The sequence below is a fragment of the Castor canadensis genome, chromosome 13, assembly GCF_047511655.1.
Source record: "Castor canadensis chromosome 13, mCasCan1.hap1v2, whole genome shotgun sequence".
NCBI lineage: Eukaryota > Metazoa > Chordata > Mammalia > Rodentia > Castoridae > Castor > Castor canadensis.
Window position 1 is genome coordinate 15,011,143 of NC_133398.1, and position 14,424 is coordinate 15,025,566.

Genomic DNA, 14,424 nt, shown 5'->3' on the forward strand with positions numbered 1-14,424 from the left:
CTCTCTGGTTTGAGGGGAGAGCACACTCATTTTGCTATATGGATTTAGATGGTACTGAGCAATATACCTGAACAAGCTCCTGAAATGGCTGGGAAGGAATTTGGCCAGTCATGCAATTAAGTCATTAGGCTGTGTGCTGGTGGCTGGGAGGGGACCTCAGCAAAACCTCACACAGGCCCATTATAAAGAGGCAAGAAAAAACTTTCTGGGAAAATTGGTCCTGGGAGCCTGAGGAAGGGCTACCTGGCTGTTGGGAGAGGAGTCAGCCCTACTGGAATCTCCTCTGGTTTCTACAATGGCTTAAAAATACCATTGCAGTTGTGACTCTGCTGTTTTATGTTGTGCTTCAACTAAAATTCTCTTCTCATTATATCTGCTGGGAATCATTCCTACATGAGGAACTACCACAGGCCGTTTTCCTTAAAACAAAAAAACAAGAAATGTTCAGTACATTTGTATTTTGTAAATTAATCCTTCATGAGCCCTTTCAAATTCTCCTCACAGCTGCTTGGGCTTGAGAACCAGAGAAAGCTGTACCTTTATTTTTCAGTGTCTCAGTGTCTCTGATCACTTCTCAGCATTGCTATGAAGAGTAAGAAAAATATGTTGGAAAAAAAGGCTGCAAAAACCAAAATCTTTAGATGGTAAAATATGGCTGGCATGTAGTGTGTATTTGGTTATCTTCATGTAGAGATAGAGAAATAGAGTCAGTAATTACTGCCACGACCCTTGGCAAGACCTGTGTACCAAAATATCTCTTAAATCATTGGTGGGCTAAGCTTCATGGACTTTATTCAGCTGAAAGAGCTTCGAAGCATTCTGTTTCTGTGAGCTTGGTGAACCTGACCCTCCCCATTCCCTGACACTGACATTTTTCTAGCATGAGTCCTTTTGAGGGGACATGCCCAGTGGTTATTCTAGTTTATTGTCATAGGGAATTAGGCGACCATAGGTGGTGCTAGAGAAATACAGACTTCCTAAACATTAGGGTCCCAGTTTTCTGAGATTGAGTAGTAAAACCCTCAGGTAATGTGAGCTGGAGGAGCACTTGGACTGTGGCGGAAGTGAGGTGGATTGGGGGACTTGTGGGCCCTTTTAGCAGTGGACAGGATCTTTTCAGCCCTAACCAGTTGTCAGGCAAGCATGTGGGCTCTGGTCTTCAGTCTTCCAAGTTTGTATTTTAAATTCTTGAATCTTAAAAAAATTGGTCCTAATCATATTTTTAAAGAAAGTACTTTGTGAGCCAACACTGCAAGCAAGCCTGTGGTGTCTATGTTTAGTCACCTGTCTACTCCCCAGCCACAGCTGTCTGTTCCATAGGATTTCTGGCCATTGCTGGCCAGTGCTAGTGTTAGAAAAGTTTCTTCTGCCAGCCCAAGTCTGCTGCCTAGTATCGGTTTCTGAGCACTGTTCTTCACTGTACACCACTGACCCTATGATGATGAAGTTAAGGTTTCCAAGGCTGTATTGAAACCCTGACTTGTACACATGCTCTGGGCTGGACTCCTACTGGGCACTTCACAGATCTGGTCACATTTGACCCTCATGGCAACTTTACATGTAGCTGCTGGTGATCTTTTTACAAAGATGGGCACTCACACTTGGGCACTGAACATTCCCATGATAGTGTCAGTGAAGAATTTTCTTGGGGGTGGGGGGCTAATCACTGTTCTTGCTGGTCAGAAACACCAGTCTTCTGCCTAGAAGACTTGGTACAGACCTCGGTTCCTGTCTCTCTCTACCATTTGGATCTTGAGCCATTTTTCTCCATTTTGGTTTCTTCATTGTAAAGGGGAGGGGGACGATGGTGATACTTGTTTATCCCACAGGGATCTTACAAAGATTGAGTGATATAAGGGATATAAAATGAAGATCCATATCAGTACCAAGTGAGGTTTTGGGGATGTTACTTTTTAAATCATATCTTCCCAATTATTCCCCTCCTTTCCCAATAACCCCAGGTAAGATTCATGTTATTTCCAAGTATAGCAGCCACCTAACAATTTGTGCCTCTGTGTCCATTACTGAGCCAGTGTCTGACCACCCCACCACATAGCTCTGATAAACTTATGCCTGAGACTTCCCCTCAACCTTTGATCTCTTCCACCATCTAGCCATCTGGTTTAATGCTTGGGGAGCCCAGAGTAACTAGTTATACCTACCTGTCTACTGAGATGGAATAGGGGTGGCTTATCCAGTGCTTATATTAGACTCATTAGTTGTCTTGCACTTGACCATCAGAGTAACTCATCTGTGGAAGGCAGAGCAAGAAGGTCAGGGTGGCTGACTTTGGAGAATCAGCTGGCTAGCCTCTCCTCTGCCATGGCATTCACCACATGTGGGATCCCCAACCCTTTCTTTCCATGCTTCCAGTTCATTCCCCCTCTCCCTTCCTCGTCCCCTCCCTAGAGGATATGGTTTAGAATTTGACCACCTAAAGGTTTTAGTCTTGGCAGCTTAAAATTAGGTGTAATATTTGATAGTTGATATTTGATAGTCTTTCTGTTCTCCATCTCTCCATGCCTATAGAGCATGATGTGCAAATCTGACATTTATGGCTGCAGCCCAGACCTCTCTCCAGATCACACAGTCAGCTCTGAACTGGACATTTCCACCTGGATGCATGATAGACATTTCCGGTGTTAATCTGCCCAGACCCAAACTCCTTGATCTAATTTGCTTCTTCCCTATTCTTTCTCATGTCTATCAGTAGCATTGCTGTCTTTCTAGTTGTTACAGTCAAAAGTGTAGGTTTCTCAGTCCCTGCAGTCCACCAGCAAGATCTCCTGATACTACCTCCAAGTTACACCCCTAATTCAACCTCTTCATACCTCCACTCCTGTCTTCTTGGTCCAAGTTGCTGACATCTCTTGCCTGGACTCCTCCACAGCATAGCCTCCTGTCTTGTCCTCCTGGTTCTATTTATGCCCCTCTCTAATCCATTCTCTAGAGTAGCCAATGATTTTTTAGAAACTTAGGTCAGATCTTGTCTTTTCCAACCTTAAAACCCTCCAGTGCATTCCCATTGCCCTTAGAGTAAGACCAGAGCTCTTGACCTGGCCTCTGGGATTTCCCTGTTGTCATCTCCCACTGCTCATGTGCACTAGGCTTCAGCCACTCAGCCCTTCTTTTTGTCCACGTTCATCCAGGCTCATTCCCACCAATGGGCCTCGCAGTAGCTAGTCCCTTGAACTGGAATGTGCTTCACCATCATGTGCATAATAGCAGTGTCTCAGTGAGATAGATATCAGCTCAGAAGAGGCCTTTCCTGACTATTCTGCCAGAAGGATGCCTTCTCTCTGGATTCCTTCTTGCCTCCCTATTTGCCTCCTGTCCATAGTACTTACCATTACCTTACATTGTTGTATTCATCAGCAGTGTACACATGGCTTCTGTCTTCTCCATGCAAAATGTAAGCTCCATTACTCTTTTTCATCATGCATAGCCACTGCCTTCTGTGTCAAATGGAAAGTGCTTGATAAATGTTTGGATGAATGTGTAGCTCAACATCATAGCAGGAGGTAAGTTTAAGAAACTGTAAGACTCCTTTGGAGTCAGAAAGGTCTGGGTTCTAATCTTTGCCCTGCCACTTTGCCGGGGATCCTGAATTTTTGTGAGCCCTTTTCTCCATCTGTGAATGAGGGTAATATTTGTTCCTACCTCACAGTCTGCCTGTTGAGAGTTCAGTGTATTTAAGGAGCTGGCACATGGTAAGTGCTTAGTAAATGTCAGTGCCATTCCTTATACCTTCTGCCTGGCACAGATGCTTGGAAAGGGCATAGAAACACTACTTGGTCCTCTGACAAGACCCTTGGACTGAACCATTCCAAAGGTCCTGATTGCAGTGACAGTTTAATGAATATACCACCAGATTTCCAGTGAAATTACACCTAAAATGTTTAATTTCGTGGCACCGTCACTTTCATATATTGTACTGGCCTCTTTTACCATCCATTTGTAAAGGCTTTTTTTCTGGGTTTTAATTGTATATTGTTTGGTAGTGAGTAATGATCCTTCTTTGGCTAGCAGAATAGCAATTGTCATTATTTCTTATCTGTACTAAAGAAGAAAAGGGAAAGGAAATTTAGTTTAAATCTCCTGATGCTTAGAATACCACAAATAGATACACATATTTTTTGGTGGTACTGGGGGTTAAACTCAAGGCCTTGCATTTACTAAGCAGGCACTCTGCCACTTGAACCATGCCTTTAGCCCTTGCTGCTTCAGGTTATTTTTTATAGAATCTCACTTTTTGCCCAGGCTGGCTTCCTACCTATGCCTCCCCCGTAGCTGGGATTACAGGCTTGTCCTGACACATCTGGCTTTATTTGTTAAAATGAGGTCTATAATTTATTGCGTGGGCTGGCCTCAAATCATGATCTTCCTGGTCTTCACCTACAGAGTAGTTTGAATTACAGCAGTAATGTTAACACAGGAATTAAAACAATAATGAAATTACAGCAGTAATGTTACACAGTGTGCAACATTGTTCCTTGCCATATTTTTAATGTCTTGAGTTTATCTAGATGATTCTACATTAGGTGTGAGCAGTGTATCATACAGTTTTGTTTTATTTTTTATTTTCTATATTTTTTAGCCCATTTTATTGTGTTATAGTTATTTAACTTGAGTTGAATTGACTGTGCTCCTGATTTAGATAGTGAGAATCCAGGTATGAGAAGGGCTTTATCTCTGCCTTCTGAGGGTGCAGTGAGGAAGATAAACATGTGTAACTGTCATTTCTAGCGGTCACAAAAATCAGAGGGATGGAAGGCTGGGGTATGTTAAAAGAGTTGATAGGGTCTGGCCTGTCTCACAAGGTTTCTTAAAATAAGGCAGGAAGGAGAAACTAAAAGAAGTGATACTATGTCCATCCTGTCTTTTCTCTCTACTGACTGCTTGACCTCATCCTGACTCTCATCGTCTTCCTCCTGGAAGGCGGTTACTACTTTCCAACTGGCCTCTGCCTGGAGCCTGCCCTCTCCAGTTCCCCTGCCCGTAGTTCTCTGTGTCAATTTCATCACTTCCTTATCTTTTCTTATAAATCTGTTTTCTTCTTTATTTTTTGGATGATTTAACCATTCCTATTCTGAAGACTTCTTCAGATTGCTTTTTGATTCCTATTGAGTTTGAATTCTTTCTTTTCTTGGGTTGCTTAAGAGTGGATTTTATGTGCAAGTTCAGTTTGCTTGTGCTAACAGCCCTCATCCTGTGTGATGGTCTTGAAGTTGTTTCAGCTTGGCCTTCTAGAGTCTTGCTACAGGCCCATGACATTTGTCTGGGTCATCTTCCACCCCGAGACTTGAATTTCTAGCTCCTTTTGCACTGCCCCCATTCCAGGCTTTTGTTCCTCTGTTTCTAATCTGTGAATACCTTTACCTTGATTCTGAGCCCTGTAATGCACCTTGAAGTGCTCTTTTGTTAAGTATTTTTGTTGTTATCTCTGTGACTAGACCTGGTGGAAGGAGCACGCATACTTCCTGAGTGTGCTCATACCACCATCTTGACAGGAAATCTCTCCTTCACATGGCAGTGGAAGTCATCTTTGCAAAGCCCATGTATAATTGGGCTGCCACATTGCAGGCCTTTGAAGCACCCTCCTTTCTTCATTGCAGCTTGTGACACTCTTCCTCTCTCTCTGCCTAGCTTCCCAGCCTCCTCTACTTATTCTCCATACCAAGGCACATGTAACTCTGTTCATCTTGTCCACGCATAGACTGTTGTACTGCTCCCCCCTCTGACTCCCCCACCTCAGAAGCCTCCTCTGATATTGTCCCTGCGTTCTTAGTCTGGACACTGGGAGAGCCTGTAACCTTTCTGCACTTCCACAGTGCCTATGCTTCCCCTTTTACTTGGTAGAGTAGCGGTTTGTTCATGTACCTACTTGCTTCTAACACCAGTCTAGAGCGCACAGCCCAGGACCCACACTCACAGAGGGGACTTCATTAAAACTCCAATGGTACCAGCCCAGGTGTTTTACATGCTGGCTTAGTTTTGGGTCCCTGGAGAGCAGAGCCTGAGATTTGGACTTGGGTCCAGGTGATATACTTGGGATTTTTGTACCAGGGAACATGAATAAGACAGGAATGGAAAACCAGCCAGCTGGTTTGGTGGCTGTTTTGAAGAGCTGAGGCCCCACCCTGCTGGGCACCCCTGAAGGGCATTGTAACCCGTGCTGGTGCAAGATGGAGCTTGGAACATTCACCTCCCAGAGCTCTCCCCTGCTGCTTGAGGCTTTCCCTGGAAGTCTCAGCTCTCTTACATTTTCATGTTGCCTCTGGAAGGAGCCCACAACAGCAGGGATGGAGAGGTATTTGAGACAGGACTATCTGTGTCTGCAGGAACTGTGCATAGCTGCAGCTGCCAACAGAGACTGGCCAGGGCTGTGTGGCAAAGGACATGAAATGCATCTGCCACCCAGATGCTGTCTTGTTCAATCCTCATAGCTTTCTGGGGAGGAACTTAACTTCTTTTCAAAGATTACACAGTTAGAATTTGAAGCCATTTTATTTTTTTTCATCTTTATCTGTCTGTCTCTCTGTCTATCTATCTATCTGTCTGTCTGTTGTGGCACTGGGGACTGAACTCAGGGCCTTGCAAGGCAAGTGGTCTACTACTTGAGCCATGCCCCAGTCCTTTTGCTTTTAGTCCGTTTTTGAGACAGGATCTCTTTCCAAGATCACAGTGGTTGGCCTTAGTTACAACTATGTACCCAAGGTACAGCTATGTACCACCACATCTGGCTTATTTGTTGAGATGAGGTCTCGCTAACTTTTTGCTTTTTCTGGCCTCAAACCTTAATCCTCCTCTCTCCTCCTCTCTCTTCCCTTCAATGAGTTGAGATTACAGTTGTGTATCACCACATCTGGCTTTATTAATTTATTTCATTTTTAAGTTATATTTGTAACGGTGGGGATCAAATCCAGGTCCTCATTCATACTCAGCAAATGTCCTGCCACTGTGCTGTACCCTAGACCCTGATGCCATTTTTAGCTGCCTGCAAAGCCAGTGTACATTCTGCTAGACCTGTATGCATGTCTATTTATGATACCTGTTTACTGAGCACCCATCATGCACTAGGATGCATCAGGTCACCTATAAATTAGCCAGGTTGGCACAATTTATCTAAAGCCACACTTGTTCCTGAATGTATCAATCAGCCCAGGACTGTGGAATGGTGAGTGGCAGGACACTGTGATTTTCACAGATACTTTATGATTGCACTTGGTTCTGCCTAAGTCAGCCTGCATTCGCATATCCATGCAGCACACTCATTGGATGCGTACCTTGAACCACATTCTGCTCTTCTCATCCGTGAATAGACATGGTATTACCTGCCTTGTTGGGTGCTGTGAGGTTCCCTGGGAGTACATGCTTGGTATGGTTACTGCCATACTGTGGAGGCTCACCATGTTTAGTTTAGATGGAATCTGAGCAGGAGTTGGTGGAGAAAACTTTGGTGCTGGGTAGGGGCAAGGCTGTTGCAGTAAGCTTATTTCTCTCACTTGCTTCCTTTGGAGAAACAGGCCAGACCTTCTGAAAGCACTATGCCAACTGCTTCTGGGACAGATATGTTCGGCAGAGCAGGGAGTTTCTGAAGAACACCTTGGTGGTAAACTGGAGAAGACGCTTAAGCAAATGGTTGATCAGCTTAGAGAACTTGAACATTCCACCCCAGCCAACTCATTCTCCAAGCTGCATGATGAACTGAAGTCGACTTGGGAGACCCAGCTAGTAAACATGTGTGAAGTGGCCAAGATGGAGCTGAAAGATGCCTCAGTGCAGACTGTGCCCATGGAGGGTGACCACAGAAGATTCCAAAATGAAGGGCAGAGAGAGGCTTGGAAAGAGAGGCCAGCAGACACCATGTTTAGTGCTGAACCCCAGCCAGAGAACTTGTGTGAGATGCCAGGGCCACAGACCACTTCCCTCTCCTTCCCCAGTGCAACTGACAAAGTAAGTTTTTTCATATATTACTTTTGTATTTACACAAACATGAAAAAATTATCAGGTGCCACCACTGTTTTCTGCTTCTGTGAAGAGAAAGTCTGGTATTTTCTCTGTCTGTGCTACTTCCGACCTCTACTTAGAGGAGTGTGTCCTTCCTAACCATCTCTCTCTCTCTCTCTTTCCCCGACTCTACTTGTGTCCTCCATCCCCCTCCACCCCCCAGCCCTATCTCATTTATCTTGACAATTTTGTGTTTTCCTTAGAAAAAACCACACATGGAGTTCTGTTCATACATCTGTCTGTAGCTTTCTCTTTCACATTATGTATTAGGAACTTGTTTTCATATAAAGGCTACATAACATTGCCTTGTGAGGATGTGCCTGAATTCATACAGTTTTTACCTAGCGACAGACCTTTCCTTTTGCTGGTTGCAGTAAAATTGTATGACTTTATTCTAGAGTAGGGGTGAGAACCTAGGCTTTATTTTGTGAAGACTTTGTGTCATAGAGGTATTATTCGGAGGTTTTTTGTCTCTGTTCAAAGCCAGATCCTGGTTATGGTTGGCTAAAGGTTAAGGGGATGGGCTGGGGCCCCCACTGTACTTCACTGTACTTCACTGTACAACAGTCCTGTTGGTCCTGCTCCCCTCCAACCACAGGGGGCCTGAAATGGCTGGGTCTGGTTTCACTGAGTGAATGTCTGCATGTTGACCTCCCTTTAGTCCACGTTCCCTCTCTGACTCTTCTGCAAATATAATCAAATATGCCAGATTGTTAAAAACTAGACTTTCTTGGCAATGTGTGATTGGACCGATACCACAGTTCTTTTGGGAATAGGGTTGGGTTGAGAATCCCAGTAGCAGGGAGATATGTTCTGGTGGGGAAGGAAATAGGTCATGTTCCCAATAGAGCTCTAGTGAGGGCTGTGGGGTTCTTGTCTCCAATGGTTGTTTTGTAGCTGACAAACCAACTGTACACACTGCTTCATAGCATTAGAATGGAGAATTAAGTTTATTTTCTGACCAGTAAATTACTGCTTTTGTGCATACCAAAGAGAGTTAGATATATCATTAGCAAAATTGCTTTTGATTGTTTTAAATTATGCACCAAAACTGTAATTTCTAGAAAAGGGTTTTCTAAAGATATCAGTAGAGACCCCGAAAAAAAATACACTGCCATTATATTAATGGTACTCAAAATGCAAATGTGTGCAATTTAGCTAGAATAGAAATGCTCTCATCTGCCCCAGCTCCTTCAGTTTGTACCTGTATATTAGGAAAGCTAGGTGTTTTTTTCCCCCTTTGTTTTTCATTTGCTTTTTTCTATTGTATGGAAGATGTCATCCTGTGTTCAGGAAAATTGGATAATTGAATGGACTTAATTTCCCCAAATATATTGAATATTTTTTCCAGTTTGAAATTATCCTTCTTGCAATGTTTTCAAAAGGAGGAAAACAGTGTTTATTTACTTATTTATTTTTATCATTAATATATACCAGGGACTGTGCTAAGTTCTCTGTATCATTTCATCTCATTTAATCTTTTTAAAAAAAGAAAGTAAGTATTGTATTCATGTTACCTGGACGAAGTGTAGGTAGTAAAAGGCTCAGAAATTTGTCTGAGTGATTCAACTGGGAAGTGGTGCGAGAGAGGATATAAACTTACCTGGCTTCAGATGCAGGTATAGATGCTAGGAGCCAACCTTTCTTGGGGAGGGAGGACCCCTCTTATCACCAGCTGGCTACCAGTGGGTGCAGAGTAGATAAAAGGTAATGATTTTCTTTGTGGTTTTAGAAGTCACAGAATTCGTAATCCTATGGCTTAAGCTAGAGCTCTGGTATCCCATTACAAGAATAATCACTTAGCCTGAGGGTGAGGGGCCAGACAACCTCTGTTGTTCAGTTACAGAGGCAAGAGGATGGGCCTTACAGACCTACGTAGTTTTACATTGGGTTGGCTGCTTACCCATGTTGGGTCCTTGGGTGGTGCTTGAATGGGGGTAAGTGTGACCTAAACCCTGAAATTTCCATGGTGTCAGAGTAAGGTAATGTGTGGCAAGTGCCTAGGGCAGTGCCTTGGACATGATAGGAGTCCAGAGTGTGAGAGTTCTGCCCTTTTTCCATTCCCCAGTAAGAAGTTCCAATATACCACATTAATAAGGTGGTAGGTGGGACTGTTCGGAGGCCATAAGGCAGCATTTTGTGTGGTTATTTTAGAACAGTGTTAGGTTGACTGATGGCAGTCTTCCAGCTTGAAATTGGCTCTGGCATTTGTGCACTTGCAGATCACTTTTCTGCTGCCATATGACACACAGATTTGGATCCAAGAATAAAGATTGGTGGAGACCCAGGGCCAAGCAAATGACTGTTACTTTCCAGCCCTCTTTCCTGAAGCGTTTACTTTCTCCCAGTGGTCTTTCTCAGTCCCTCACTCAAACTGTTCTTGTCCTTGAACTTACTCTCTTCTCGTCCTTGGAATTCCAGGGCAGACGGCATCTCACTTTTCCTAACTGAGCACAGGAATCTGAAGAGCTAGTTTGGGCCTGATCCTTAAACTTTGCCGTGTGACCTTGACTAGCTGTTGGACATCTTGGTTCTTTGTCTGGGGAACAGGCATGATACCTTCCCTTATTTCATGAGCTCTAGGAAGGCAAGCGTTTACTTGAGCAGTGTGAGAGCACTTTGCATCCTAGAATGTGCAAGAAGGGCCCTTTCGCTGCTTTTTTCTAGAGAGACTTTGGTGATCCCTTCGTTCCTTAGGTCCCAAATAGTTTCTGTTTTAATCTTAGCTCTTTACTGTTTAAAAAGATTTTAATAACTATGCTATTGAGATATAATTTACATGTCCTACAGTTCATCCATTTTAAGTGTACAATTCAGTGATTTTTAAGTATAGTCCCAGAGTTGTAAACTATTCCAACACTGTGCAATCGATGTTAGAACATTTTCATCATCCCCAAAAGATATCCTGTACTCATTAGCAGTCAGCCTAGTTTCCTCACCTGCAAACTCCCAGCCCCTAGGCAACCACTAATCTACTTTCTGACTCTTCGGTTTTGCCTGTTCTAGACATTTTATGCAAATGGAATCGTATAACATGTGATGTTTGCTGACTGACCTCTTCACTTAGCATAATGTTTTCAGGGTTCATTCATTTTGTAACATGGATCAGTACTTTATTACCAAATATTATTCTCATGTATGGCATTTTACTTTTTCAGTCATCAGTTGATACACATTTGAGCTGTTGCTACTTTTTGGATACTGGGAGTAATGTTGCTACTTATGTATAAATTTTTGTGTAGAAATATATTTTGATTTCTCTGGGGTATATGCCTAGTAGTTACCTACTAGTAGACTTGATGGGTCATATATTTAGTCCATGTTAGCCATCTTTAGGAAATGCTAGACTGTTTTCTAAGCATTCCTGCTAACAATGTATGAAGATTCCAATCCCTCCAATGTTATTCTCACCAATATTTGTTACTGTTTTTCTTGATTAAAGCCATCTTAATGGGTGTGAAGTAGTGGTATTTTTATTTGCATTTTTCTGATGACTAGTGATGTTGAGCATCCTTTCATGTAGTTGTTAGCTATATGATATCCCTTTGCAGAAGTGTCTTATCAGGTCGTTTAATTGGATCATTTGTGGGTTTTCATTATTGAATTGTAATAGTTCTTTATTCTAGATTCAAATCCCTCTTTTCAGCTTTTGAGTACATTAAAATTCCCTTCTTGAAAGACATCTTCATTTGACCTCTTAAGTTACTGTTTCTATGTTCATTCCACAAATACTTTTGTAATGCCTACCATGAACCAGTTCTTGTGCAAGAAGCTGTGGGTAGTATATTATTATGATACGCAGAGCCCCTGAACCCTGGGCTTTACAGGCAGGTGCAGAAAACAGACAGAGAATATGTGATTACACATTAAATTATAATGGTAGGGAGTAAGTATATATAGCAGAGACTCTTGACTTGGTCTTGGAAGTCAAGGCCTATTCTTTTGAGAAGGCATATTTGGGCTAAGTTCTGATGAATAGCTTAGTTAGTGGGAAGTGGAGGTAGGCAAGGATGAGTCTTCTAGGTAAGAGAGACAGCATATGCCAAGGCCCTGAGGTGCAAGGCACATGGCATTTTGAGAAACTGATAGAAGGTTGGTGTGGCTAGAGAGTAGGGTTAAGTGGGAAAGAGGCAGTAACTCAGGCCTTGAGCCATGTTGGACTTCTAGGTGATTGTATGGACTTTGACCTTTGTCATAAGACAACTGGGCAGCAATTGCAATAGTTTTTAGGCAGAAGAGAGGAATTGTCAATCTGCCTTAGAGCACGGGTTAGAGGGAATGAAAACAAACATGGAGACACCTTTGGATGCTGTGGCCTAGGTGAGATTTAAAATGCTGAGTGGTGGCAGTGGGGATGAGAGTTGAGAGACAACTTAGGAGTTGGAATTATTGGAACCTGATGAGCTATGAAAGTGGGTGCGAAGAAGAAAGGGAGGTGCATTGCATAATGACTCCCAGATTTCTGGATTGTGCAGTAAGTGGATGGTCATGTGATTCACCAAGACAGATAATTGAAGTGGTGTGGATTGTGGGCAGGGGTGTGGCATGATGAAATCAGACAGTTGCATTTTTAATGGGCTTTGAGTGCCTGTTGAAGCTGTTAGAAATGAAACAATCTAGGATAGGCAGGGTGAGAGCTCTGAGCCCGGGGAGCACACTGAGTTAGTGATCCAGTCAGTAGCCACTGAAGTAAGCGTAGTTCTGGCAGACGAGTAGGGGGTGGGAGACAGATTGGCTTACACTGGGAATAGCGGGAAATGAAATAGACTGGGGGAGGGGGATTTTGCCTGAAGATTGTGTTGGAAACAGAATCACCATATATGGAGCATTTGGAATGTCCATAGAGACAGTGGGCCAGGGTCTAGATGGTGTCGAGAAGAAAATGGGACCTTGACAATTGGGGGGGGGAGTTGGCTGCCAAGATATATTCTCTTTATCTGGGGATGGACATAGATGCCATTATAGGAACCAGAAGACATTTGAAAGCTGTTTTAAAAGATCAGCATGGGAATATTGACCATGAAACAAAAGGAAGTGTTTGAAGTATGTTCACTGTTGTGTGTGTTTGCTTTCAGGATGCTAAGAAGTCCCGCTTGCCAATCCTGATAAAACCGTCCCGGTTATTAGAGAGTGTGTATCATTTCTCTGACACCCAGGAGGTGGTGGCTCAACTCCAGAGCCAGATCCTAGAGCTTCAGGGAGAGCTAAAGGAGTGTAAAACACACAATAAGAAACTTCACCAAAAGTTAATTTTGGCAGATGCGATGATGGAGGGGCGGCCAGTGCCCAACCAAATGCTGCTGAATGGTAAGAACCAAAAAAATGCTTTCTCTACGAGCTAGATGAGCAGCCCCATAGAAGTACCTCAATTGTCAGCTTTGTTGTTTAGAATTGCAATAAGTTGAGTATAACTTTCATGATTGCAGTGATTAGTCTTAACTCTTGACAAATGCACAATGGAGGAACACAATAAGGAAAAGTAATCTCTTGGTTTCTTTTTATTCTGAAATCTGGATAAATGGGCATCCGAGGTATGCAAGGGATAGTCCTCTTTGCGGGGTTCTCTGGGAAGTCTAGGTTTAGAGCTCAGCCCCGACCTTCTGCCCTTCTGCCTCCTTCCAGAAGCGACTTCCTCCCAACTCCCTGTGGATCCGCTACCTCAGCTCTCCTGGGGGCTGTGAAGATAGAGAGCCCTTGGGTTTAAAACCTGGCTGTATAGCCAGAATCTAGAGACATGGAGGAAGCACCTCAGGTGGAGTCCTCTAGTCCAGGACAGTGTTGCTTCCAGATTGTGGACCAGCAAACCCATGAGAATCTGGAGAGTGATGGAAGGCCCTCACACACAGTGCAGCCAACACATCACAAGAAGTATTTTACATCATTTTGGATGTTCATGAACTCTCATGAACACATGAACATATGTACATATATTGATGTTTAATTTGTTCTCCTGCTGGAAGTAAGTGGCAGCAAGATAATGACAAGAGCAACAACAGGAGTCTTTAGTAAATTCTCCTGTGTGCCAAGCACTGTTCATACTGTGGAGACAGGAGTACAAAACAGCTGAAAAGTTTGTCTGTGTGTGTGTGTGTGTGTGTGTGTGAAAGAAAATAAGTGCTGTGGAGAGAAATAAAGCAGGGTGAAGGGCATTAGGAATGAGAAACGGGTAGGGTTTGCTAGTGCACATGAATGTTGGGGAGAACCTTTGGATGGAAACTGGGGCTAGTGAGCACACTAGTCATCTTGGGAAGAAGGAACAAGGGCAAAGGTCTTGGTGTTGCTTTGAATTTGAGAAGTTGGGTGGGTGATAAGGAGGCCAATTATGTGGCTGGTGTGGTGTGTGAACAGGTATGGTACATGGCCATACCTGTTCATTTGCATATCATCTGTAACTACTTGTGTGCTAGAATGGCG

General features: G+C 43.3%; 1 protein-coding gene across 10 annotated transcripts in view; it reads left to right on the top strand.

The window, feature by feature from the left end:
• Cdk5rap2 (CDK5 regulatory subunit associated protein 2) overlaps positions 1-14,424 on the top strand; it is a 215,737-nt gene that overhangs the window by 141,839 nt on the left and 59,474 nt on the right. For 6 of the 10 annotated variants that reach the window (XM_074051141.1, XM_074051145.1, XM_074051151.1 and 3 more), the window contains 2 exons: positions 7,521-7,956; positions 13,086-13,317. In XM_074051141.1, coding sequence (XP_073907242.1) covers positions 7,521-7,956; positions 13,086-13,317 — 668 coding nt within the window. The remainder of the gene's footprint in view (positions 1-7,520; positions 7,957-13,085; positions 13,318-14,424) is intronic. The other 4 variants (XM_074051143.1, XM_074051148.1, XM_074051144.1 and 1 more) reach the window with 1 other exon arrangement.